General features: G+C 40.1%; 1 protein-coding gene across 1 annotated transcript in view; it reads right to left on the bottom strand.

Annotated features, from left to right (window-relative positions):
- The window catches only part of EGLN1 (egl-9 family hypoxia inducible factor 1), a 69,659-nt gene extending 46,983 nt beyond the window's left edge, over positions 1-22,676 (bottom strand). The window contains exon 1 of the mRNA XM_044002199.1: positions 21,493-22,676. Coding sequence (XP_043858134.1) covers positions 21,493-22,464 — 972 coding nt within the window. The 5' untranslated portion in view covers positions 22,465-22,676. The remainder of the gene's footprint in view (positions 1-21,492) is intronic.
- Positions 22,677-23,607: the final 931 nt, after the last annotated feature.

Genomic DNA, 23,607 nt, shown 5'->3' with positions numbered 1-23,607 from the left:
AATGACCTCTTCATCATTCTTCCCATAAAACTTACAGTATCAAGATACATCTTACAAAGAAGCAGAAGCAAATTTATCCCATTCTTATAAGATCAGGTACAACTCAAAGAGGAGACACTGAAGAAGGACCAAGCTGAGGCTATCTACCAGCACAATGACATTTATTCTGTACCAAGTCCAAACACCTTACAATGCCACTACCCTTGATAAGAAGTCAATACAACTACTCTCCCATTTGGAGAGCTGTCTAATCAGTTATGGACATAAAAAATAAACTTATTATTAAAGAGACAAATCCTGACTTTTGTTTTCACAGATTTAATTCATTAGTTCAATAGAAAGTATGTAGATTTTAAATTATTATCTTCTACATCTCTGTATGTGTAATTATGAATCTGAAGTTATATGGTAAGAGGCAGCTTCCATAATGAATCAAGTACTGGTCTTAAGAGTCTCTCAGACCTGTGCCATGTCCTATCTCAGGCATCAGATCCAGAACAAGTGACGTGATTTCTTAGAATCTGCAGGAAATAATGACAGCACCAACCTTAGAAGGTAAGGGTATAGTGGGAATCCCAAAAGATAAGGCACAAATGGTAAACGACTACATCAGTCAAGTTATATGTGGTTGGCTCTATGCAAATCAAAGGCCTAGAAATTACCTTTGATAAAGCTTATTTTACCCATAAGATAAGCCAGTAGTCTTGTTCATCTGTTGAGTGACTGAGGTTTCATGTTTATAATATCATGAAGATACTAGTATGTTCATGTTTGGAGAGTCTAGCAGTGGGAGGAATTAGACTATGTTTAGGTGAATGAATGATTTGTAAAAATTGTTTGCTAAAGATGCAGTTCTGATAAAAAAGTCCTATGAAAAAAATTATCCTCTAGTGCTTTTATTCTCATAGGGAAAAACAAAACATAAATTTAAGTTAAAAAATAACACAAGACAATGTGCAATTAAGTGCCAAAATAAGTTATCACTAAATTACAGACATCTAGAGAAGGAAAAAATTAATGTCAGCTGGAAATGCTGAAGGATTTATGGACTAGAAAAATATCTGAGTTGGGTTCTGAAGGATAGGTAAAATGCAATTAAATGGAGCAAAGGGGAGCCGCTGAAAATTTCTGAGCAGGAAAACAGTATCATGGTAGCATTTTAGAACTAGTTTTCCACACAATAACCCACCATAATTCCAAAGGTTTCATGATAAAACATGCTATCCATCTCCAAACAGAGAACTGATGGACTCAGAATGCAGACTGAAACATATTTTTCCCCTCTAAGAAGAAAGAGATCAATGAGACAGAAAAGGGACCGATCAGTAACAAAATATTTATAACAGTACTTTTTGTGGTAGCAAAAAACCCTAAAAATTGGAAACAAAGTAGATGCCATCAATTGGAGAATAGATGAACAAATCATAGTATGCTTCTTGTTTTTTCTTCTTTTCAGAACATGGCTAATGAGGAAATATGTCTTGTATAACTTCATATTTGTAATGGGGTTTTTATTTCTTGTCTTCTCAATAGGTGGGGGGGGAGAAAAGAGTATGAAATTGAAAATAAAATAAAATTGAATGAAAAAAGATTTAAAAGAGGACAGATTTTTGAACCTGAGTAACTAAAGGGGTGACAATAGAACCATCAACAAAAATAGACACACTGGAAAGAGAACAATTTAAATGGGAAGATGATGAGTTCAATGTCAAGTTCAAATGGCAGGCCTTTAGAAAAAGCAGTTTTAGTATAGTAGCAGAAATAGAAGTCAGGCTGCAGGATGCTAAAGTCAATAGGGAGTAAGGAAAATGGGGACATGCAATTTATATTACACAGACTGGAGGGAGGGTGAGGTTTGGGGCAGGGCAAGAAGGAACATGATGCATGGATTAGAACTTCAAGGGAAATAATGAAAAAAGAGCAGGGATAAAGAGGGAACTCAAGCATGGTGATGATGATGAAGATAACACTATTTGCTACTAGTTTTAAAAAGTAGAAGAGTAAATCATTAGAAAATAATATAAGCAAGACCCACAAATAAACAAATACAACCACTGAGTATTCCATAAATTTAAGAACATAAATTTTTTAGGGGAAGGACTTACTATTGAAAGAAAACTACTAAGAAAATAAGAAATTAAATTTAAACCAGCATAATACCATATATATCACAATGAACTCCAAATGGATATATGACCCAAATATAAAAAGGCATGCCATAAAAAAATTCAAGAACAGAAAAGGTTATTTTTCACAGATAAGAACAAAAGAATACAAACTCCTTGATGGCAGGAAACGTTTCATTTTTGTCTTCCTATCCCCAAATGCTTACAGTGTCTGGCACAGTTACTGTTTAAAAAATGCTTGTTGATTGATGGCTGGGGGAGAGGTAAGAAAAAGAATTCACAATCAAATATGAGATAGAGAAAACATTTTTTAATGATTATTTAATATGAAGAGACTTTTAAAGGAACAAAATCAATGCTGATATCTTAAGAAAATGTCAAATGAGAAAAATATTTCCATCAAATATCTTATAAGAGTCTTCTATTTAAGCTATATTGGTAACTGACATGACTATATAAAATAAAATTCACTTTTTTGTGATAGCAAAAAGCCAGAAAAACAAACTGGAAACAAAATAGATGCTATCAATTGAGTAATAGTTGAATAAATCATGGTTTACTAATAAAAATTAAGGCATTGTAAGAAATAAGTGTAAGGGATTAAAAGAAAGTGGGGAAATTATTATGATTGATGAAGAGTAAATTAGTAGAACCTGAGCACACTATATACAATGTCAACAATCAAATAAAGTCATTTGGTATTTCATAAATCCAAGATCTTTCAGAGGAAGTCTCTATTCGACAAAAACTACTGGAAAATAGGAAAGTAAGCTCTCTGTTTCCTCCTTTCTTTGTAACTCCAGCATTTATACAGTGCCTAGAGCATAGTAACCGCTTAATAAATATTTGGTGACTTGGTATGTTAAAAACTGATTTTAAGGGGCAGCTAGGTGGTACAGTGTATAGAGCACCGGCCCTGGAGTCAGGAGGACCTGAGTTCAAATCCGGCCTCAGACACTTAACACTTACTAGCTGTGTGATCCTGGGCAAGTCACTTAACCCCAATTGCCTCACTAAAACAAAAACAAAAACTGATTTTATATCAGCATACCTCCTCTCCTTAAACTTTTTTTTTTGGTGGTGTAACTTTTTATATGAGTCACATATGCATTTAGAGTACTGTGGTTTATGCTGTAAGATGCTGGTCTATATTTACTTTCTATCATACTACTTTCTTGTCTTCCCAGGGATTCTTGTTGAAAAGTCCTTTCCCAAAGATTTTGTACTTTTGGGTGAAGAAAACCAACACTCAAAGGCAGCAGAACTCTGACCCAGAGGGATGGTCAGTCACACCTTTGTGTCATCATCCCCCATACATGCTGCATTTCCATAATTAATTCTGAAAATTATTTGAGCCATCTATACAATATCCAATCATCCCATTTCTCTCTATTCTTTGTCTTCACCATTAACTCTCATTCCTCCATCCTTCAGTGCAATTCCAGACTAGCACGCTTTCCCTGGCTTCACTTTTCTCCCTTTCCAGTCTTGACCCTTCAGTTAACTAGGAAAACACTCTTCAATCTCATCTATCTTCTTGAATCCCTTGCTCCCTTGTCAAGTCAAGCTAATGTTTTGCCAAACCCCAACTTTGGATCATGCCCACCCACCAAAACATATACTTGGATCCTACTCATTGTTGCTGAAGGTGTTGGATGAAGTAGCACAAAAGTGTTGATTGTTGTACAAATTCATTATCCAACCTCAAATCTCAACTGAGCCTTTGTTATAGCAAGCTAATACTTTTATTCATCCCTAACCAATTCTTTGTCACACTCTTTACAATTTCTGTTCCAAGCTTCTTCTTTTCTTAAACATTCCACAAGAGCCACTTCCTCCTGCTTCTGCGAGAAGCTTACCTCACACTTGATTGAAAAAAAAAAGAAACTTTGAATTCCCTTTTTTCTCCTACTCAACATCTCAAACCCCTAAAATCAATCCTCATTTTCTTCTTGTTTATTCCAGTCTCTAATGAAGAGGTGGGCTTCCTCTCTGACATATCCAATCTTTTATCATAGACCCTCTCGGTATCAGCCCTGCAAGCCACATGTCCTTACAACTGTCCCCCCTCTAATCTTCACACTTCCTATTCTGCTGGCTCTTTTCATGCTGCCTAGCCACAAGCCAAACCTCCTCATCCTTAAAAAATCTTTACTTGACCAAAACCATTTTCTCAGGCTACTATGCTCTATATCGCTTCTCTTTCACAGCTAAACTCCTGGTTTTTGTTTTTTAAAGCTTTCTTCAATCAGTATTCTATTTCCTCTCACTTCTCAAATCTTTGATGTTGTTTCTGACCTCACTCATTCCAAAGCTACCAATTCCCTCTTAATTGTCAAATCCAATGGCCTTTTCTTGTTCCTTAGCTTTCCTGATCTCAACAATGTTGACTACCTTCCTCTCTTCCCGAATAGCCTTTTTTCTAAGTTGTTAAAACTCTGGATATCAAGAAGACCCCAAAACAGAACTGGTACTTTCTTCTTCAAATACTCCCTAATACACACTTTCATTATTTCTGTCAAGGGTACATCTATCTTTCTAGTCACCCAGATTTGCACCTTAAAAGTCCTTACCTCTTCACTCTCCCTGACTTCACATATGCCATCGATTGTCTTATATATTCTACCTTTATGACTACTATTGTATTCATCCATTTCTCTTTCTTCATACATCAACCACTCAGGTTCAGGCTTGAATCTATATTCCACACAACTTCCAAACTAATCATTCTAAAGCACAGAGAGGTCTGACCAGGACACACCTGCTCCAAAAAGATCCCATGTCTCTCCCTTCTAGGATAAAATAAAACTTTCTGGTTTAAAATCTTTCACAGTCTGGGTCCAGCCTACCTTTTTAGGGTCATTGCCTATTATTCCCCCCCTTCACACATTTCACGTTCCAGTCAACCTTGCTGCTCCTTGTACATGCTATTCTACCTCCCGTCTCCCTGCACAGACTGTCCCCTAAACAGTGCCCCCTCTTAAAACCCCTCAAAGGCCATCACCTAAATAAGGCCTTTTCTGATTCCCCAGCAATTAGTACCCTTCCAGATTACTTTGTATTTTACTCTGTGTATATTTTCTATTTATTTGTATCAATCAATAAACATTTATTAAGCCTCTACCATATGCCAGGCCCTGTGCTAAGCTCTGAAGATACAAAAAGAGGCAAAAGACAGTCCTTACCCTCAAGAACCTCCTAATCTAATGGAGGAGACAATATGCAAGGAAATACATAAATAAATACAGGCATGCATGTGTGTGTTTTCGTTGGGGTGAGGTAATTGGGGTTAAGTGACTTGCCTAGGGTCACACAGCTAGTAAGTGTCAAGTGTCTGAGGCCATATTTGAACTCAGGTCTTCCTGAATCCAGGACCAGTACTCTATCCACTGCACCACCTAGCTGCCCCGAATGTGTGTTTTATACACACAAGTTACATACAGGAAAAAAAGCAATTAATAGAGGGAAGGCACTAGAATTAATAGGAGTTGGGTAAAACTTCCTATAGGAGATGGGATTTTATTGGATTAATTAGAGGAAGCCAGAGAGGTCAGTAAGCAGAGTTGAGGGAGAACATTCCAGGCATGGAGATTAGCCAGAGAAAATATCCAGAGCGGCTTAGATGGAGCAGAACAGCCAGGAGGCCAGCGTCATAGGGTTAAAGAATACATGGCATGGGCAGCTAGATGGCGCAGTGGATAGAGCACCGGCCCTGGATTCAGGAGTACCTGAGTTCAAATCCGGCCTCAGACACTTAACACTTACTAGCTGTGTGACCCTGGGCAAGTCACTTAACCCCAATTGCCTCACAAAAAAAAAAAAAAAGAATACATGGCAGGGGCTCAAGGACCTAGACCTCATCCAAGTGGCTCAAGGAGGGAGTGACAAGCACACCCAGTTGGGAGGAGTGGTCTCTTCGACCTTGCAGGAAGGTGGGAGGGGAGGAGGATGAGGAGAGAGGGATGAATGGGAGAAGGGTGGAACGGGAGAGGGGGCAGTTGGTGGCAAGGCACTTTTGAGGAAGAATGAGGCAAGGTAGGAGGGAAGATAGAGTGGGTATCATTAGAGGGGAGTGGGATGGAGGGAAATGGTTGTGATCATTGGCTACAGTGTCAGAGCATATGGTGCCTACTCTGCTGGGCTACTGTGGAGAGAACTCTTTGTCAAATTTGGGGCACTATATGGAGATTGTGATAAGCAGGATGCTATCAGAAAAACCTGGAGGGACCCACATGAACTGAAGCAGAGAGAAGTGTACTGTATACAAAGTAACAGCATTAGGGTGGGATGATCTGCTGGGAAGCACGTGGTTATTTTCATCAAGGCAATGATCCAATATAGCTCTGAAGAACTTATGAAAATTGCAATGCACCTACAGAGGAAGAAAGATGGTATATGAAAACAGACTGAAACACATTTTTTTGGACAATTCCTTAATCTGAAGTTTTGTTTTTATCTGTATTCTTTCACAACCTAGCTAATATAGAGTTGTTTTCCATGACTATTCATGTATAATTTATATTGAATTACTTGAGTTCTTGGAGTGGGGGTGGGAAGGGAGGAAGGAAGAGAAGTTTGAACACAAAGTTTAAAAAAAATTGATGTCAAAATTTGCTTTTACATGTAATTTGGAAAATAAAATTCTAAGATTAAAAAACAAAAGAATACATGGCGGGGAGTAAAGTGTATGGAGAATTGAAAGGTATTCCCTCACCCCCAGAAGAATATATTCCCTTGAGGGCAAGGACTGTTTCATTTTTGTTGTCATAAACCCAGCACCTGGCACATAGTAGGCATTTAATAAATTCCTGATTAATTGTAATGACCCAGCTTGGTTCTTAAGAAATGATGGTGAAACAGAAACATATCTCCCCTTCTCTTAGCAAAAGATTGGGGGACAATGAATGTGGAATGTGTTATATGCTGTCAAAGACAGTTCAAGGTCATTGTGTTTCCTATTTTTGCTTAAATTTCTTTTTGTTACAAAAAATAGTTCAATGGGGGGGATGTTTAAGGGGAAATGATCATGCTATGAAAAGAAAAGCAACAATGAGAATAAACCTTCTACAATTGTGTGCATTTTTAATTAGTTTTATCGGTGGTCTAATAGTAAACCACCTCATTCTCTGAGATTCCAACAAAAGTGTGACAAAGAAGGTTTTGAGGTGTTAAAGCCAAAAGACAAGAAAGGTCATGAGGTACTGAGTCTCAATCTTTTCAGTAAAGAAGACAGGGATTATCTTTTAGAAGATAATGATATAGGGCCTCAAGATGTAATAGAACTTGAGGAAAAGATTTAGAACAACCACTATAGCAGAATATGATAGGGAAAGAGGAATATTCACTTAAGTTTCTCCAAGGAAAGTGGATCTTTGAATCTTTTTTTTTTTTAAGTGAGGCAATTAGGGTTAAGTGACTTGCCCAGGGACACACAGCCAGTAAGTGTTAAGTGTCTGAGGCCAGATTTGAACTCAGGTACTCCTGACTCCAGGGCCGGTGTTCTATCCACTGTGCCACCTAGCTGCCCCCTTTGAATCCTTTTTATAAACTGACATACTTTCCTCGGGGAAACCTCAGTGAACTGTCATCTTTTGCTAATTCTGTCACCTCACTGAATATACAGTAAAAAAAAAAGTATAATATAAAAGGCTTTTCTTAATACAGTAAAATGAACATAAGTATATGCAAGGGAGTTAAAGAAATATCAAAACTGTCCTGAAAACAAAAAAATCTAGAAAGGCTGAACCCACATAACTAGGCTTTATTGTAGGTTTAAATTGAACAGATCTTTGATTTTCCAGGAGGAACTAATATTGTATTTTAAAATATCAACTACAACTTATAATCTTTTCAATATGCATGACATGCAAATCTACATTTCTAGCCTTGTTTTCTCTACTGCTCAATATATCCACTTATATGTCCCATCATCACATATCCAACATATTTAAAACCAAATACCTTGGCTTCAAAATAAATTGCCTAGACCTTATTTCTAAAAATGATAATAGTATATTTAATAATATATTGATCACAACTTACATTTATACAGCACTTTAAAGTGTGAAAAAGCTTTTCCCTCACAAAAATACTGTAAAACAGATTGAACAGCCTAGGTCACATGGTTCAACAAGATGAAGAACTAGACATTTTCTCTAGTGACCACTCCCAAAACAACAACAAAAGGAATTATACACCAGAGGTAAAGAAATTACAGCTGTCTTTATAGGACAAGATGACTAACAAGATGAATTAACAGTGAAGAATACTACTGGACTTCAAAAGAAGCATCCACATGAGACCAATATAGTCTATCCCAAAGCTAACTGAGGCAGGTACTGAGGTCAGTGAACAGTGCATTCCTCAAAGTAGAAGAAAGTGATTATAGCTTTGAGACCCACCACCAAAGGTAAAGCTAGCAACCCTGACACCTGCTTTCACAAACAAACTTAAGGTCTCTGTCAAGTGTATATTTTCTGGTGCAGAAGGAAGTATGCAAAGAGGAAGGGCTGGCCTGAAGCACCCTCTTTCCCTTCTATCATGGCCTCTAGCTCAAGGCCAAGAGTTTTGGCCTGCCCCAGCAGAACTTGCTTATGCAGCCTGGGAACAGGTCAAGCAGCAGCCCAAAGCTGCTTGGTTATGTTACGTTTCTTTTAGGTTCCTATCTTTCTTTCTATGTGTTACTATTGAAACTTCTAAGCCTTGTACTTAACCCTATTTTCCCCACAAGCTGTGGGTTTTTTATTGAGTGATTTTTGCATGGAGCTTTGTTTTTTGGGAACACATATATGAAATGAAAACAGAACTGACTGTATAAAGAAAAAAGTCTAAAAGCACCAAAGAGCTTAGGAAGAAAAAAAACTCAGCTAAAATTCTAGAGTACAAGCAGATAAATCAACAGGGAAGGATTAAAATTAGAACACAAGATGACTTTTAAAAGATTACAAATATCTCTAAATGAACATTGCAAAGCAAAAGGAAAGGGAATCAAAACCTTGTCAAAGACATAATCCTATGCACTCCCAAAAGTCTGATGGACTGGCAGGATAATGTTCCTGAATGGTTAGAGAGTCAAATGAGAGACCCTGAGAGATTGAAGGTAAGAACGAGTGGCAATATTTACGGCCTGTGTAGCAAAAATAATTAGTAGAATAAATGAATATCTAGTGGTGAGTCTCTCCAAAGAAGCATAAGATAGAACAACAAAGTGGGAATATACTGAAGTGAAGGAAAATCTGAAAAAGCAAAAGAGCAATATGTTAAAAGAACACATGATTTCTGGAGGCAGCTTGGTGGCACAGTAGATAAAGCACCTGCCCTGGATTCAGGAGGACCTGAGTTCAAATCCGGCCTCAGACACTTGACACTTACTAGCTGTGTGACTCTGAGCAAGTCACTTAGCCCTCACTGCCCCACCAAAACCAAAAACCAAAAACCAAAACAAAATAACAAAAAAAGATCATAGGTCTCCCAGAAGAATATGACAGGTCAAAATAAGTCAGGTAGGTATTATATGCATTTTACAGAAGAGGGAAATGAGGCACTGAGAGGTTAAATGACTCGTCTATGATTTTACAACTAATTTCTTTTTTTTTTCAGAACTAATTTCTGAAGCAAGATTCTAATCCCTGTTTCCTACTTCAAGTCCAGCACTCTATCCATTACACGTTGATGGCATTTAGATAGAAATCCTTGGAGCCATCCTTAAACTTGCAATCAAAGAATCTCTGACTCTGAAGTATCTTGAGAGGAAGTCTACTCTAACCACCCACTCAATGAATGAATGAAGTCTACAAAATCCCAGACAAGAGGTCAGTGAACCCCTGAATGCTTGCCATTGCCATCTCAAAGAAGCTTCCATTTTTGCAAAGCTATAATCATTAAGAAGTTTTTCTTTACATTGGCCTAAACTTAACTTCCTGTAGCTTTTACCTTATCTGCTTTCTGGAGCCCTACCATATGAACTTAAATCTCTTCTAGATGACAGACCCACAAATTGTCAAATTTTTGTTCCTTCTAAATCTTCTTTTTCTCAGTTCCTTCAACCATTCTTCATATGACATCTTATGAGGTAGTTCATATAAACCTTAAAGTGCTATATAAATGACAGCTATTATGATGATGATAGCATCCTTGTAAGTCTTGGTCACTCTTTGCTGAGTATGATTCAATCTGACAATGTTCTTAAAATGTCCACCCCAGATCTTAAAATTCCAGGTGCAACCAAGCTTGGACCCAAAGAAAAAATAGAAGAAATCATCGCCTCTTTTCTTTGCAAATCAATCAACCAAAAACATTTATCAAGCACCTACTACGTGCTATGCAATGGGAATATAATTATAAAGAATGAAACAATGCTTATTCTCACAGACAATACATTCTAATGGAGATAGCAAAGTACATATTTAAATATATTCTGCATAACCACAGAATGAATAAAAACATACACTATGTTGTTACATACAAGTGTAAAGGGGCTAAAATTTTAGCTATACTGTCTAAAATATCTAATGAGTGGTCGCCAATAAATTATAAGCTTTAGCAAGAGTTAGACTTTTAAGCATTTATTAAGGAGAATAAGAATTTGGTAAAGAGAGAAAGGCCTAGATTCCTCTATCTATTAAAAGGAGAGGGAGCATTCCTAGCTTCGCTCTCTGCCAGAGTCCACACGAAAGAAAGAGTCAAAGCACCAGCCTCCCCCTTCTTCCTCCCACAAGCAAACGTCACTTCCTGACACCAAAGAAAAGACGCATGGTCTTGCCCTCAGAGACATTCTCCGCATGGTGGAGCTTTCCTATAGTAAGTCTCCAGCAGGTGGCGTCATTCCAATTGTTACACAAGGTAGTTTTGGAGAGATGGTGCTAGCAGTTGAGGAAATCAAGAAAGAGTTCTAGAGTTTGAGCTGTATCCCAAAGAAGAATGGAACTTTGAGGAAGGAGGTAGTCCAGGCATGGGGAGAACTGGTACAAAAGTAAGGAGACAGAAAATAGGAGTGCTGAACTTGAGGAAGAGAGTTTGTTTGTATTAGAAATCATTGTCCAGTGAAACTAGAAAAATAGGTTGAAGCCATGTTATTAAGGAATCTAAAAGCTGAGCCGTGTAGTTTGTGTTCTAGCCACTGGAGTTGACTAAATACATATAGTCATATCTGCACTTAAGGAAAATTACTGTTGACAATATTGTATAGGACAGACTAGAGTCAGAAGATACTGGATGAAGGAGACAATTAAGAAGCTGATACAATAATTTAGGAGAACTGATGAGCACCTGAACTACACTGGTAGTCAGATGAGATGAGATATCAAAGCAGAAAAAGCAAGCTCTGGAACTGATTGAATATGTAGGGTGAGTGAGAGTGAAGAATAGAGGATAATGCCAAGGTTACAAAGATGGGAGAGTAGGATAGGTGTGTGACATAAATAGGAAGTTCGGGAAAGGGAAGGGTTTGGGGGTAAAGATAATGAGTTCAGTTTTGGACATGGTTGATTTGAATATCTGGGACATCCAGATATTTTGCGAACTGTTGAAGCAGGATTGAAGCTCGGGAAGAGACTGGGGATGGATAGCTAGATCTGAGTGTCATTTGAATAAAGATGATAATTAAACCCATTGAAGGTTAGAGTATAAGAAAAAAATTTAGATGGAGAATAGAAGATGGGGTCAGAACCTTAAGGAATACCAAAGGCCTGATGTGGATTATACAGCAAAAGAGACTGAGGAGGCTTGGTTTAGATAGGCAGCAGGTGAACCAGGAGAGATTAGCATCAAGAAAACCCAGAAAACATAGAATATCCAAGAGAGAGGATGGTCAGCAGGGTAAAATACAACAGATAAGGATGAAAAGCATGAGGACTGAGAAAAGACCATTATTCAGCAATTAAGCGATCATTACCATTGGAGAGAACAGTTTCGGGGAAATGATGAGGCTGGAAGTCATATTGCAAAGGGATGATGAATGAAAGGTGAGAAAGAAGTAGAAACAGCAAATATAGACAAGTATGACTAAAAAGGGGAGAAGAAATGATAGGACTGTAGCTTTAAAGGAATTGTAGGACATAGGGGGTTTTTTGGTTGTTTTTTTCTTTGTTTTTAAGGATGAGGGAATTTGAACATGTTTGAAGGCATTATGAAAGCAACCAGGAGATAAGGAAAGGTTGAAGATTCAAGAAAGAGGAAGACTGAAGATGCAATCTGCTGGAGAAGGCAGGAAGGGATGGGATGAAGTATATATGTAGAAAGGTTGGCTTTGGCAGGCAGAAAGGCCACCACTGTCATAAAGTGGGGACAAAGAGGAAAGAATAGAAGATGACAGTTAGAAATGAAGAGAGTAGGTGAAGAGTTAGCTCTGGCTAAATGGCCTCAATTTTCTTAGTAATCAGCAAGGTTCACAACTGGGGGGAGGGAAGGGAGGGAGATGGGTAGTGTAGAAAGTTTAAGAAAGGAATCATATATTTAAAACAGCTCCTGTGGGGAATGAGATAAGAAATCAATTAGGGTGAAATAAAAAGATCGTCTTGTTTTAGTTAGAGCCTAGTTGATACCAGATAAAGATGGGGAACAATGGATATGAAATAGTGCAAATGTCAAAGTTTTTCACTGTGTTAGTTATTTTTTGCTGAACTGTTTGGTTTTCTCTCCCACTGATTATTTTGGCAGGGGGAGGGAGAAAGACTGAGTTATGGTATTCCTCTTATTTTACAAATAGAGAACCTGAGGTCAAATGGATATCCCAGCTTCACATAGCCAGTGCCAGAGACCAAAGTCAAACCTGAGTCTAGGGCTTCTAACTTACAAAAACCTGTGGGGGTTTTTTGATTGCTAAAAATCATACTCCTTCCCTTCAGACCTCACAGAGTACTTGGCTTGAATTTCTCTTAAGGACTTGTCTCTATATATGTGTATATATGTTTATATGTGTGTGTGTGTGTGTATATATATATATATATATATATATATATATATATATATATATATATATATATATATATATATATATATATATATACACACACACACACACACACAGGTATATAGTGTATTGTAATTATCTTGTATCTCATATCCCCATTCAATACCTCCTCTAGGATCACTCCCCCAATTTGCACTCAAGATTTTGACATCCCTAGAGGGTGGCTAATTATTACTCTGAAGGTAACTCTGCCTGGGTTTTTCATAGTTTCTAACAAGCCCCAACTAGTGTGCTTCCCATTAATCATTATCAAGTAGACTTAATTAGCTTTTTAGCAATGCTATTTATTAAGATAGTATAGTAAAATGAGTTGGTACAAAACACTCCCCCCAAAACCGTGAAGTACACTCTTCCACAAATACACACAAATCGATGTGAAGAGTGAGCTCAAACTTAAGACTACAAAGGAAGTGAGGCACACATGTAGGACACACCTGTAGCAAAAGGGTGACACATCTACTTGCACTTTATGGGCTGGAAGTCCTTTCTTGAGCTCAAAGCTGGAATTCTTTCTTGGTGCAAAGGGTCATGATCCTTGAAACTGATTCCCTCCTTGGGGAACTGCCTTTCCACACATCTGTTTGTCACTCTGCTCCCAGTTGGATATGTTGTCTCCTACTGGTCCAATCTCTGATCCCAGCTGGATCCATTGTTTGATATTGGTTCATTCTCTCTGATAACATGGTCAGTGGAGTGGGGGAAGGAGGGAAGAAGGAAAGAAAGAGAAAGAAAGATACAAAGAGCGAAATCTCTTCTCCCACCATGAGTAATTCCTTCTTTCTCAGTTTTGTTTTTTTTTTGTGTGGGGCAATGGGGGTTAAGTGACTTGCCTAGGGTCACACAGCTAGTAAGTGTAAAGTGTCTGAGGCCGGATTTGAACTCAGGTTCTCCTGAATCCAGGGCTGGTGCTTGATCCACTGGGCCACCTAGCTGCCCCAAGTAATTCCTTCTCAGAGTCTTGGGTCCAAAAGCGGAACTGGAACCCTCAACTCCAGGACTTGGATAAGCTCCTTGTGTGAGTGAGGTTTTTTTGGGTTTTTTTTTGCGGGGCAATGGGGATTAAGTGACTTGCCCAGGGTCACACAGCTAGTAAGTGTCAAGTGTCTGAGGCTGGATTTGAACTCAGGTCCTCCTGAATCCAGGGCTGGTACTTTATCCACTGCACCACCTAGCTGCCCCAGATAAGCTCCTTGTAAGTGAGAATTGTTTCATTCCTTATATCTGGATCCCTAGTACCTGGCACATAATATTTGTTTAATAAATGCCTGTTGATTGACTGTTCACCACTTGAATGTCTACTGAAATTCCCCCAGCCATTTAAAAATCCCACAGAGACATAGTTAGCCAATCAGCCATTCTGTTTTTAACTCAGATGTTTTCATCTCATAAAGAGAACACAGGGTATGGAACATCTTGTTTATATATTTAAAATTTTACTGTGCCCTTATGCTAATTATATTAATGGTGGGATGGTGATGGGTTGGGGGGATACAGAACCCACTCTTACTCATATTTAACTCTGAAGACATAAATATGTTCTTATCCAAACTTTCCTCCCAACAAAGCGCTATGTACATAGTAATAATAAATATCCATTAAATAATGGCATCAAGTAAATGTAAGAAAAGTGACATCTTATTATAAACATATATAATGGCTAGTTATCAGATTATTCTTTTTTCTGCAAAATTTCTGCACAACTAATATTTTTATGAATTTTCTGCTTCTTCCTTCTTTAAGCAAATGGAAAGGAAGCTAGATCTAGTTACGCAATGGTTGAGGAAGAACGTGAATTTCCAAATTCTGCAGCAGTCAGGAAGCTTCTTTATTGACTTAAAGTATGTTTGTGATTATAAGAAAATCAATGTTAGTCAAAAGTGTTTAGCCAAGCTAATTCCCAAAATTGAGGAGGTAGGAGAGTTCTGGTTAAAAATACATTCTCAGGGGGCAGCTAGGTGTGCAGTGGATAGAGCACTGGCCCTGGATTCAGGAGGATCTAAGTTCAAACCCTGCCTCAGACACTTGATATTAGCTGTGTGACCCTGGGCAAGTCACTTAACCCCAATTGCCTCACAAAAAAAAAACCCAAAACATTCTCAGGTAAGCCTGAGGGAGAACACAATGAGCATGGATTGTAAGCCTAGAAAATCATCAGACTAAAACTTAAGTCTAGAGAATTTCAATTCAAGAATTCCTTAGCAAGTCTGGGTACTACCTTGGTTGTACTGGGTAATTTTATTTGTCTTTTTGATCACCTGTCAATGAATCTGCTTTCTGACTCTAGTAAAATAAACTTTCTGCTTAAGCTTTAGGGATATAAAGAAAGTTAATAAAAGATGAAATAGAATACATACAAGCACAAACGGTAGTAAACTGACAGAGAAAATAAGCCACGGAGTTAAAGAAATGGTAAGAAAAACTTTCAAGTTATAAATTGATTTCTATGTAACCAAAATAAACTTAGAACCATGAAACATTACACTAGGTATATATAAAATTCTTTACTGAGCTTCACAATTAAATTCTGTGATTAAATGAGAAAACAGTATATGATATTATTAAAATTGTAACACAGAATCACAGAATTAAGATCTTTCCAATGTTATTTAATATTATGGGTCCTGTTCTGACATAGTGGCTAGAAGAACACAAAGCTTAAATAAATGGTGGCTTTGACCAACTCATAAGCTCTTTTGGAAACAAAGCCACAAATATCACTAAGTTGTTTTGTTTTTATATATTACTCTTTAACCTTTACAACCCCCCCAAACAAGGATTCATATTCAAAAATAACGAGTAAGAGTTACAACTAAATAATCAAAAGTTCAAATACTTTTAAAGTCCCCATTTAACTTTCTAGGAGATCTTTCCCCATGAAATCACCAAAACAAAAATAGTGTCAGAGAAAACTGTACTATTAGTGGAAAAATAATTGGATTAGGAGTCAAGTGCCCTGGGTTCAAATCCGTTATCATCCATTTTCTGGCTGTATGATCATGAGCAATTCACAGCCCCAGTCTCAATTTTCTCATTTTTAAAATGTAACTATTACCTGTAACTGCCACACAGAATTGTTCATATGATTAAAAGAGACTTAGCTAAAAGGGTGGTAGGAATGAGAAAGCATGGCTACCACTAATGAAATGTAAAAATTCATGCACAATTCGAAAGGTGAAAGAAAGGAAGATTAGTGACTCCATATTGGCCACACACACCATTGTTCTGGAAGGAAAAAGCAACTAGATCAACCTATGAGAGCACACAGTTTTGGCCTGGATCATGGTTAAGAATCAGATATCAACTAATAAAGTAAAGAGTGAAGAGGAGAGAGAATGGGGAGAAAAAAGCTGGGAGAAGCTTAACAAGGAGAATAAAAAAGGAAGAAAAAGAAAGAGATACTGTAGGTATATTCATTTTGGCTTCCTTAAAGATTATGGAGGAAAGGAAGGACAATGTAAGCTTCTCTCAAAAGAAGGTACCTGCTAGGAGTGTTGACAAACCTCTGCTACAGGGGTGGCTGAGCTTGGGAAGACTGCTTAAACTCAGGAGTTCGGGGCTGCAGGACTGAGCCTATCAGATGTCAACATCAAGTCAAGTGCCAATATGGTGAGTGAGTCCTTGAGAGCAGGCAGGGCTATGAGGCTGCCTAAGGAAGAGAAATCACAACAGGCAGGAAACAGAACAGGTCAAAGCTTCTGTGCCAATAAGAGGATCAGCCCATGAGCGGCTGCCATACTTCCAGTCTAAGCAAGATAAAGAGATTCAATCTAAAAAAAAAAAAATTGCCTAAGAGCATGCCAGAATTCCTGGGCATAGGTGATCCAAGACCCAAAATGAAAGGAAACATGAAACTGATGTGATAACATCTGTCCAAAGGAAAGACAACTGCAGCTGTAAGAAAAGGGGGAAAGCAGTAAAAGGAAGCTCTTAAGGAGAAAGGGGGAAAAATAAGCTAAGGACAGAGGAATATGGGAAAGAAGAATGAAAAAAAACAGACCATGCCACAAGAACACAATTCAACAAACAATTAAAGCCTACTCTGTGCAAGGGGAGGCACTGGGGATAAAATGACAACACTTAGTTTACATTCTACTAGAGGAAGCAACGTGTATACAGTTAAGTAAATGTAGGATAATTTGATAAGGGAAAGAATAATAACCTCAGAGAGACCATCATTCTAGTTGAGCAAAGGAGATAGAGTGGTCCGATTTCAAAAGAAATGGCCCCATTTGAGGTTCAGAGAAGTGAGAACATCTTGGGAAATTGAAAGAAGAAAAATACATATAGAGGCCAATACATCATTTAAATTTAAAAAAAAAAAAAGGTCTACAATGAGTAAATAAGAGGGAGAAGAAACCTAGAACCTGGCACAAGTGGAAAAGAACAAAAGAATGGAGGTAAAGGAATAGAGGGAATTCGAAGAAAGCCATAAAAATTAAGAGAAATCCCACAGTCTAATAAATGCAAGTGAGGACAAGTCCTACTGACAATATTACAAGGTAAGCGGTTAGAAATGTAACTCATATAAGGAGTTCTGAGAGAAGTAAATGGAGAAAAGCAAGAGAGAAAGAATGCAAATTTAAGTTTGGTATGTTTATGGAAAACAGACCAAAGTCTGTAGAAATTGTTTCTGTTTTGGCTGTAAATTAAAGAAGAACTGTAAATATCTAACATGTAAATAATAGCTTTCAAATAAAAAACCTGTAAACAGCAATTGAGAATATATGTGAAAACATTTTGCTGTCAAATACCTTACAACTTCACATTTGGAAAGTTTCAAAGTTGAACACTGTCCCTTTCTTAAAACTGCTCACTGAGCAGTCAATATTAAATATGTTATAACTGTTTGACTGACAATATTCTTCGCTCCTTTTGCCATAGGGAAGTTTGATTGTAAACTCTGATATATTTATTTTAAAAGCTCCTTCAATTTGTACATATGAGGAGCCAATAGTACAGAAACATTGCCAGAAGTTGTAAAAGGTTAGGGAGGAAAAGATGTTTTTTTTTAAGTAACACAGATGCTTGCTACATACAACTACTATTCTTTCCACTAAGGAGATTCTAATTGATTTTAGAACTATGCATGAATACATATTCTATTCCTGATTAAGGTAGTGTTACCTAACTAACTGGAAAATGGGTAATCAATCTATGCCAGCTGCTTTATCCTACCACATTTTGCTCCTTTTCTTCAAATGTATTACTACTTTCATTTGACCCCAGGATTAGATTTATGGAAAAATTCTAGCAAATAAAAAATTATGTATTTTATACATATTATTGGATGAATAAAACCTAATTCTTTTTTTTGGTCCCTAAATGGAGAAGTGATCAAGGGTGACTAATCAACTTTTAAATCTCTTACAGGAAAGTAAATAAGCCTCAAAACATTTATGACACTCTTTCCTTTGCATTCCTTCTTTCCTCTCCCTCTATCTTCAATACTTTAGATTTCCATATTTTTCTATAATCCAAACAACCTCTCTCCACTCTCCTCTTTCCATTTCCCAAAAAGCAAACAAAAAGTTGTTCTTGGAATCAGTGCAGATCTTAAAGGTTAGGAAAAGGGGAATGACTGAGGAGAAAAGCATGGGGGTTGTTAAAGAATAGAAATCAGGGAAAATACCATGAGAAAGAGTCAAAGGAAATGAAACAGGAAGAGCATCATGGGGAGAGATTGAACCTAGTGATATACCACAGCAGTTTCTCTTTTTCCTCATATTCTATTATAATCCATTCCCTCTTTAAAATACATATATATACACATATATAACAAGCATTCTAAAATAATAATTTTAAAGAAGTCAATGTCCATTTCACTGTATAAAAAAGTAGCCATTTACCTGTTTTTGAAATTACTACTCAACCTACAATACCTACAAGCAACTATTAAATGCTAGATTTTCCAGGATAGTCCAAATTTCTAGAACACAGTTTTAACAAAGTACAAAAGGAATAGCCTTTGTCAGAATATATATTCTAATTTTTTTGTTCGGTGTATGGTGATTTTAGCTAAATCCTAATCCTAGAGTACCAAAGACTTTGCAGTCTGCAATATTCAAATTAAAATTAATCAAATCTATTGTATTTTGAGAAAGTATATTACCATTAGCAATTACAGCCCTTTTTACAATCATTCACTATATCCAAGCTTAACTGTTCATCTTCTGATGATAGGAAAAGTAGCTTGATTAATAATTTTTACAACTTTGAAGGGCTGATTAAACATTTTAGAATCTTTTTTTAAACAAAAAACCTAAATACTCTGAGACCATAAAGCATGTTTCCTTGGGTATGGGTTCAGTCATCAATAGTATGAGTTGGGTTTTTGTTTATTTTTTTTTCTCCAGAACTGCTAGATTGAGTAAAACGATTAACAGTTTCTCACCTGGTTCCTTCGCAAGACATTTTGGTCAGGGTTAAGGATGAAGTTAGTGGCCTTGAAACAAAGCTGTTCTCTGAGAGAAATTACTGTTTTATCAGAGAATCAGACCTCCAACATTCATTTTATTAGCACCAAACAAACCTTTAGATTTTTTCCATCACACAATTTAAAAAAATTCCATCAAGAAGAATTACAATAGAAATGCTGATAATGGTTGAATTCCCGAATTAAATATTCCTAGTACTTTGATGGCAAACACAAGTTCAAATCTGCAAAACTTAAACTTCACCTTCATGCTATTTCCATTAACTACCATGTGAAGACGGCTACAGTTGAGTGATTTTAAAGTCACTGTAGTAGCCACTGTTTCTTCTGTTAAGGGGATTCCAAAGGAAGCAGGTGGTCATTTCCTCACAACCTCCCCTAGGGAATCAAGGGTTCTAAAATGCTATCTAGGCTGCAGCCCCTTCCCCTGGTAAGTCAGTAGAACATAGAGATATGAGACCCTTCTTCCCTCTCCTTCAATGCTGCCTAAGCTGCTCAACTACTGAGCAGAGAGACCCAGACAGATTGGGGATTTTATCCCATTCACAAAATCAATTTTACACCTTAGATTCACTGCACAAGTCTACATCCAAGTACCCTTTAATCAACCTAAAATATTATCACTCAGAAAACTATTTCAATAACCCAGGTATGTCAATACCATTGCACAATTTCCTTTTATAATAAATTTCATACAAGAATAAATCTTATGAGATTACTGAATTGACAAAGTTTGATCTTTTTCTATTAAGTTTAATATACAATTTGTTAGGCAAAACCACCTGAATTCCAGATATCTTAATTCATGAGGGTGACATAGTTATTTTAAATCCCAGTCTTTCCCTTAAGATTTTCCCTAAGGAGGTAAAGTATGGGTTTTGAGGGATGGGAGGAAAGTCTGGGGAGAGGAGGTAACCTAGAACTGCTCAATAGTAACAAAATGCTGGGTGAAACATATATAGTGAATGGTAAAATGAAGACACTCCCTGAAGTCCGTATTTTGAAAATTTGTAGGAAGAGTCAGCTATAAACAACTTGGGTTTATATACTAACTACACAGAAATATGCACATTAATAGACTCACATTGCATCTGCTTTTCTGAGAACAGTCCCAGAAAAACAAATTACTAAGCACATACCTGTCTCTTCTTTGGTTTTCCTGACAATACTACAGGTTCAGAGAAGCAGTCACAGAGTGCTTGACTGAAAGGTTATAAGGGATTAATGTTTACTATATTTATTAAGAGGCAAAAGATTAGAGAGGAAATACTATGGGGAAAAAAGAAACAATAGGAAAGCAAACCCACAAAATAACCCATTTAAATGTAATCAAATGGTAAAGGAATCCCAGATAAAGTGTTTTGCTCAAAATAGAAATATACCAGTTTTATTGAGGCTTCGGAAGCAAGATGTGGGACAAGAGAGAAAGGGAAGAGTCTTTAGGGGCACAAGAAGATGCCAATTTATTTTGGTTAACTGGCTACTCAAGTGATTTTTTTTTCATTTCTGTAGCCAATTGACACATTTTGCCAAAAGTACAAGGCAATTAGCTTTGTAAACCATAGTCTGATGAGTCATCTTTCGAATTTAAGAGCTTATGCAAACACGTCCGGGGCAGACGCAGAACCAGCACTTTCTCTGGGTGGTATACTAATACTTCCTAGAGGAGTACCCTAACATACACTCTGGGAGTTTGTTTTGTGACAGAGAGAGCATGCAAACTCGGGAAGCGGTAAACACGGAAATCTGAGGAAAGGGTCGGGTCCCTGAGGAAGAAGGCAGGCAGCTGCAAGAAGATGCTGCTGCCCTAGTCTAAGTATTAAGAAGGAGGTGTCCCGGTGAAAGGCAGCAGGTGAAAAGGGAGGAGAAGCAGTGCCTAATAACACCCCCACTTCCCTTACTCAGTGGCGCCAAGTGGCAGTGAAGACAGCTCAGTAGGTTGGGAGCCGCGACAACGTACTTACTTTCGTCCTGCCATTGATTTTGTAGTTGCCCAGCTTGCCGTTACAGTGGCGGATCAGGTCGTCCATGCTGCTCATGAGCCGTCCGATGGTCTCGCAGCCCGGCTCCTTGCCTTCGATCCAGGTGATCTTGTCTCCCCGGATGTCCTTAGAGGAGTCGCTCTTTTGGCTGACCAGCTGCCCGTCGGTGAACTTGCCCGTGTCGTGCAGGGCCCGCACCTCGTCGCCGATCTGCTGGCCGGTCTCCTTGCCCAGGAAGTCGTCCACCACGCAGATGCCGTGCTTGTTCATGCACGGCACGATGTACTCCAGCGCCAGCTTCAGCGCCGGCAGGGGCTTCGTCTGCCCGTTGGGCCTCAGCATCAGCCCCAAGCCCGGGGGGCTCAGCTGCGGGCACGGCGACCCGCCCGGGCACAGCGGCGACCGGCCCAGAGACTCGTCCCTCCCCGGCTCCGCCTCCGCGGGCCCCGCCGCCGGCCCCTGGCTGTTGACGGCTGCGGGAGGAGGCGGTGCCGCCGCCGCGGAAACCGCGGCCGCCTTGGCCGAGGAGACTGCTCCCTCCTGGGCGGCCGCAGAGGATGGAGGCGGAGGCGGCGATGCCGCTCCCGCACCCGCGGCGGCCTCCGGAGAGGCGGTGTCTCGGTGCGGCGGCGGCTGCGACAGCGGCGCTTTCTTGGCTTCTTTGAGGCCGGCCCCACCGGCCTTGGGCGGCTTGGCGGGGTGCGGGGAGGCCCCGGGGGACTGGGGCTGGGGGCGGCCTCCCGCTCCCGGCCCGTGCTCGGCGGCTCCCCCGCCGCCGTGGCAGACGAGCTTATGCTTCTTCCAGTCCTGGCGCTGGTGCTCTTTGCTGCAGTAGAAGGAGCTGCGGCAGCGGCTGCAGCGCAGCAGGTTCTCCATCTTCCCGCACAGCTCGCAGTACTGCCGGTCCCGCTCGCTCGGGCTCAGCCCGCCGGCCCCGCCGCTGTCATTGGCCATGGCGGCGGCGGCCCAAGCCGGGCTCGAGGCAGTCACGGAGGGCGGACGCACGCCGGGGGGGGACCCGGGGACTGGACGGCCGGCCTCGGCTGTTACTGCGCCATGCACCCTCGCGGCAGCCCGCCGGGCCCTCGCCTCCGCGGCGTCCCGGCCCCTGCGCAGCGCCGGCTGCCCGGCTCCCGGCAGCCGGCAGCCGCCTCACGGCCTGATCCCCGCCACTGCGGACTGCGGAGGGTTACCTTCTCGCTCGCTCGTTCTCTCTTCTCCTCGCGGTGGGGGGTGGGGTGGGGAAGAGCAGGGAGGGGACGGGCGGGGACCCGGGCGAGGGTCGTGCGACCTCCGCGGCGGCGGCCGCCCTCGCCTCTGCGGCCCTGCCAACCCGGCCCAGCCCGGCCCGGCTGGTGGAGGGGAGAAGAGGGCGGGCGGGCGCCACTCGCTCTGCGCGCTCTGCACGTACACCACGGCCCCGCCGCGACCCGGGCGGGCGGGCGAAAGGGAGGGGAGGGGAAAAGAGGGAAGGAGGGAGGGAGGGAGGGAGGAGATCACTCACACACGAGCGCAGCGAGGCGGCGGCTCCCGCTGCTCTGGCTACTGCTGCTGCGGCGGCGGCGGCAGCGGCTGCTGTCGGCTCCAGCCTCCTCCCCCTCCGCCAGCCGGGCGGGCGGGGGCTGGACCACGGGCCGGCGGACGGCAGTCCTCCTACCACTCTCCCCACCCCCTGTACTCCGCTCAGTCGGGGGTGGAGCCTCCAGATACTCTGGAGCTCCTGCCAGCTTACCCCTGGGGAGAATATTAAGAGGAGGCGATAACTGAAAAGCAGGGACACACCTCACATTCCCCCGCCTCCTACAAGCACACCACCACCGCCACCCGTGCTTGCACTACCCCGCACACCCCATCGCACCGACCTTCAGTTCCTAATACCTGCTTAAGAGGAATGAATGGCGCTCGCCATCTCTAGCTCTGGCTACGAGATGGGAGCATAGGAACAGAAATGGTTAAAAACAAACAAAAAATAAGCAATCTTGCAAACGGGTTACTCCTTACTCCTAATTACTCATTCTAAATCCTACTCGAATAAAGCGTCACTATTCGGGACGTACTCATTATATTTTTTATTGTGTTATTATTATTACTAATCTT

The sequence above is a fragment of the Dromiciops gliroides genome, chromosome 4, assembly GCF_019393635.1.
Source record: "Dromiciops gliroides isolate mDroGli1 chromosome 4, mDroGli1.pri, whole genome shotgun sequence".
NCBI classification, from domain to species: domain Eukaryota; kingdom Metazoa; phylum Chordata; class Mammalia; order Microbiotheria; family Microbiotheriidae; genus Dromiciops; species Dromiciops gliroides.
The sequence above is the reverse complement of the archived record's forward strand: the minus strand, read 5'-3'. Positions and strand labels throughout refer to the sequence as shown.